We start from the raw sequence: 5,360 nt of genomic DNA on the forward strand, positions 1-5,360 counted from the left end.
ACACACACACACACACACACACACACACACACACACACACACACACACACACACACACACACACACACACACACACACACACACACACACACACACACACACACACACACACACACACACACACACACACACACACACACACACACACACACACACACACACACTCGCATGCACACATCGCTCAGGCGGGCGACGCGCTTGCTGGCAAGCGATGTGTGTGTGTGTGTGTGTACAGGCATCTTCCTAGCTTACAAATTGATGTGTTGTATATACGGTGTCCAAAAATTACAATCATTTTATATAACTTCTTTTACTAATAACTTTTTAATAAACAATGAACAGCGGTTAAAACCTCTTGATTGTTACTCAACCCTTATAGAAATATCATACTAAGAATCATTGATAATTACTTATTATCCAGTATTTTTAATACTGAAAATAAGTAATTATCAATGATTCTTAGTATGATATTTCTATAAGGGAAAAGGATGTATTTGATAATATATATATCACGATCAAGGTCATCGGAGATGGGTCCCCTAAACTTCATACTTACCACAACTTTTATTATCATTGAAAAATAAAAAGATACATAAGACAATAAAGAATGTATATTATAGGATATTTGTTAGGGATATGATAATATATGATAGGCCTCCTGTATCAAATTTCTTAAATTACGTCACGAAATAAGAGAGACAAAATCACTACTGGGAAAGAAAGCCAGAATTTTTTATCATTTTCTATCTATTATTTTAAGCAGAGCCATTTATAAAAAAACTTTTTTAAGAACTTTTTAACAAACAATAAGTATAATATTGTAATGTCGTTATAAATAGTTAAAAATTCATAATAAATAAATACATAATATATCACTAGTGACCATCACGACACTACAGAAACGAGTTATTGAAAATAAACAAAATATTTTTGTTACATAACTATACTTGTTATGAATACTTAACGTTAATCAACATGAAATTTCGAAAATCTATACCGCATTTTTGAAATTTCTTTTGTTCATAATTTTTTAATAAAGAAAAAACCGCCATTTAAACTTTTTAAATGTTACTCAAGGACATGTCCTTGACAACATATGTGAAGGACAAGGGCCTTGACAATGTCCTTGACAACATATGTGAAGGACAAGGTCATCGGTGGTGTCCCGTAATCTGGAATATTATCGTACATGATATATTGAACCAAGCATTCAGAAAGTACAAACCGTAAGAAGTTTTTCCAAATCCGGAAGCAATAGCACTTTTTCCATGTATTTGCAAGTTTACTTCCAGGCACGCAGGACGTACTTGAGAGTTCAGCTTTAGCGGCCGATCGAGTTTAAACAACGCTATATCGTGGTAACTAACTGCATGCTTATAATCCGGATGTTTTATGCTCTTCGTGATACTTCTCTCTTGCATAGCGTCACCTGGAGCTAATAAATCAATCAAACCGACTCGCACTTTCGTTGCGGGACCACTAGAACACACATAATGTCAATAATAATGTGATATTTCATTCGATATTTTATTCGAGACTATTAAGATGGAACTATTAAGATAAGGAACATCGATATGATAGTAATCGTAACAAAGTCATTACTTGTTCAGCGATTCCACACAGTGTGCTGCAGTCAGAATAAAATTCTCGGAAATAACACTTCCTCCACACTGCCAAGTAATGTCCTCGTCCTTACCATAACCGATCACTGCCTATAGCAGAAACGCAACTTTGTTGATCTTTATCGAAATAATACGGAAATTTAGATAGGTCACTATGGATTAATATACGAAATGTGTTTTATTGTAAGATAGATCACTGTAGATATAAATAAGAAATTAATATTAAATTAGAGTTTAACGACATGCAAGAAATAAAACATAATTAGTTTATTATTTTTGATTTACAAAATAATTATGAGAAATCTAGTACTTATATAAATATTTAATCAAGTTTATAGTTTTTGAGCACGAATTTCTTATAATTATTGCACATAAAAATTTGTATTATCTACGTAACATTTATATAACTGTGCAGAACAAATAATTCATTTAAACATTATTACATACCGCAGAAACTTTAAATATTAATTGTAATACAATGTTAGTAGAATTATTTAATTGTCTTTTAATCTATAATTTAAATTTATCGTGCAATTTTATAAGAAAACACATATTAAACCCTTATAGAAATATAATACTGATAAGTAATAATTTGGCCAGTGATAATTATTGAACGACAGTAATTATCACTGGCCAAATTATTACTTATCAGTATTACATTTCTATAAAAGAATATACATCTCTCCTTCTTTATAAAGATATAAAACCCTGCAATCTATGCGCACACTAACATCAGATTGGCGACAGAATCTATCGAATTCGAGCAGGATCTGTCGACAGATCCATAGACATCTGCGTCCCCAGGGACGCTGACAGACTGCTGACAGTGTCTGCTAACAGACTTTGACATCGGATTGACAGCAGATTGCGCGCAGAGCCTGCTGGCAAACTCTGACGGCAGATTGACGGCAGATTGCGCGCAAATTTTGTCGTTTCGTAGGTTCTTTAATTAATCTCTATTTTTTGTTAAATTCCAACGATTTATTCATTAGTATGGTTCAGATAATTGATTTTTATCGCAATAATTGATTATTTTGTCTAAATAATAAAAAAACCTAGCATTTCATATTTTGTGTCGTTTTATTAGGTGGTAAACTTAGTTCCTGCGGCTCACAGTTAGATGACGTTAGTTGTAGGTGTAATTTATTTTGACATCTGAAACTGGCTGCATTTTAGAGGTTAGACATTTGTCAATAAAATTCAGTGCGAAGAGATTCATTTAAGCGAGCAGTGCTATTTTTTCTTTTGATTAAATATGGAACGTGATAAGTTGTTTTTTCGACATGTGCTGCTTCATTACTTTGACTTGAAAAAAACTGCAGCTGCAGCTCATAAATTGCTTTTCGAAGCTTATGGCAATTATGCTCCATCGGAAAGAACATGCCAAGTATGGTTTCAGCGATTTAAGAGTGGTGATTTTGATGTCAATGATAAAGAACGCTCAGGCCAACCGAAAAAGTTTGAAGACACCGATTTGCAGGCATTATTGGACGAAAACTCTACTCAAACGCTCCAAGAATTGTCTGCAGCATTAAATGTTACTCCGATGGCTGTTTCCAAACGTCTACATGCAATGGGACAAATTTAAAAGGAGGGAAAATGGGTACTACACGAATTAACCGCAAATGCCATTGCGAATCGCTTAAACATCTCTATTTCTCTGCTCGCCAGGCAGAAAAAGAAGAGTTTTTTGTGGCGCATAGTGACTGGCGATGAAAAATGGATATACTTCGATAATCCTAAATGAAGAAAATCATGGGTAGACCCTGGCCAACCATCGACATCCACACCAAAGAGAAATATTCATGGCCACAAAGCAATGCTTTGCATTTGGTGGGATATGCACAGCGTCGTTTATTATGAGCTACTCAGACCGAACGAAAGTATCACGGGGGATCGATATCAATCACAATTAAACCGTCTGAATGAAGCATTGTTGGAAAAAAGGCCAGCAGTAGCCAGCAATCGACGTAAAGTCATGCTTTTGCACGACAACGCTCGACCACACGTTGCCAAAGCCGTCAAAGAAACACTGATGCAGCTCGAGTGGGAAGTTCTCCCGCACCCAGCGTATTCACCAGACTTAGCTCCTTCGGACTATTACTTGTTCCGGTCGATACAGCACGGCTTGGTGGAGAAATTACACACACTTCAGAAATTACGAGGATGTGCGAAAATGGATCGACGAATAGATTGCATCAAAAGACCAATCGTTCTATCGTTGCGGAATCTACGCGTTGTCCGAAAGATGGGAAAAATGTATAGCTAGCGAGGGAAAATACTTCGATTAATGTATTTTTTGCTTTTGGTGTCGAAATAAATGAGTTTTTTAAACAAAAAAACCGCGGGAACTAAGTTTACCACCTAATACTTAGGCCCAGTTCCACAACATCCGTTTAACTTTAACTACCGGTTAAGTCTCAACAAGTAATTGGTTAATTCTGATTAACTCTTCTTAACGCTAAATGCGATTGGTCAAGTCCAATGGAATTATCGGTCAATTAAGTTAACTAGAGGTTGTGAAACTAGGCCTTTTATTCGTAAGACCCGCGTGGTTTCGATCCCGTGTCAGGCGGTCACCTATCTTTACATGAACCATGCTGTTCATTGCTTGACTTCAACGATCATACGGAAACTAGTGATACCAATGCGCTGTAACAATATCTTGGAAGATCAAACGACAAAGTAGTGTCGCGAAGCCAAGTGCAAGCGAAAGCAACGGACTCGCGGCCGACTGTGTATATTTACGCGACGACTTTAGTTGAACACAGGCACGGTTCCTCGTTCAACTATAACTGAACGGATAAGATTCTGGATAGGCTTCGATTCCTTGGGTTTACATTACTTAATAAAACTGTCCTTACTTTTTCTGTACATGCTCTAGAAACTGATATATTTTAACTCAAAGTCCGAAATCGTAAATTTATACTTGTTGTCGTCGTCTCCTCATTACGAAAATCTCAGTTGAATGTATTCCTCCGTTAGAGGCGCTACGGTTGAGATCAGCCTAGAGATCTTTTAATAAGAATCTGGCCAACACATATACTGTCACAATACCTCGATTGAAACATCGTGATTGGTCCGCCATTTTTTCTCTAATGACGTAGTCACCATACTATCACATGATAGCAATATAAGTTCATGGCGATGCATAGTGCAATAAAATATAACAAATAATAAAATTTTATTTATTTCAGATAAACCGAAATTGTAGAAAAGCTCCTTTAAATAGATTAACTAACGGTAAGATTTAAAAAAGGCATATAAGGAGCAAACACGGATAGCTTAGTGCTATTAGATACTAATATTACTTATTAATATTAATATGATAGTGGGAAGATGCGTCCTGGCGGAGGCAGTTTTTTCGCAACATATATAATGAATCTATTTGAGTCATCGGTTTAATGGAGTTTTGGGAATAAATAAATATATACAGGGTGGACCATTTTAATCCATCCAGTCGAATATGTCGAAAACCAAGCACGGGAGAGAAAAATTTTTCAGACAAAAGTTGTTTGGTTTCGAGGGGACCATAAGATGGTATCATTGCTTTGACCTTGAAGAATTATTTGAAAGTCACATGAAAGTCACCTCAATTTTTTTAAACGGCATCCCCTATTTTTTATTACATATTCTTGTAGCTGACCTCGAGAGCTTTCCAAAACATTGTAATGAAATGTTTCTTCATTGAGTACTTTTCGAGTTATAAAGCTCCAAAGTTGCAATATGAAAAAATTC

The 5,360-nt window shown here is 35.7% G+C and overlaps 1 protein-coding gene across 3 annotated transcripts in view; it reads right to left on the minus strand.

Annotated features, from left to right (window-relative positions):
* LOC116852485 (serine protease snake-like) overlaps positions 1 to 5,360 on the minus strand; it is a 149,963-nt gene that overhangs the window by 114,050 nt on the left and 30,553 nt on the right. For all 3 annotated transcript variants that reach the window (XR_004379783.1, XM_032832917.1, XM_032832916.1), the window contains 2 exons: positions 1,603 to 1,712; positions 1,226 to 1,479 (listed from right to left, as the gene is read on the minus strand). Coding sequence is in view for 2 of the 3 variants with exons in the window: in XM_032832917.1 (XP_032688808.1) it covers positions 1,226 to 1,479; positions 1,603 to 1,712 (364 nt within the window). In the remaining variant the exon portion in view is untranslated. The remainder of the gene's footprint in view (positions 1 to 1,225; positions 1,480 to 1,602; positions 1,713 to 5,360) is intronic.

This window comes from Odontomachus brunneus, unplaced genomic scaffold (genome assembly GCF_010583005.1).
Source record: "Odontomachus brunneus isolate Ranch 3 - 2012 unplaced genomic scaffold, Obru_v1 Obru_scaffold_229, whole genome shotgun sequence".
NCBI lineage: Eukaryota > Metazoa > Arthropoda > Insecta > Hymenoptera > Formicidae > Odontomachus > Odontomachus brunneus.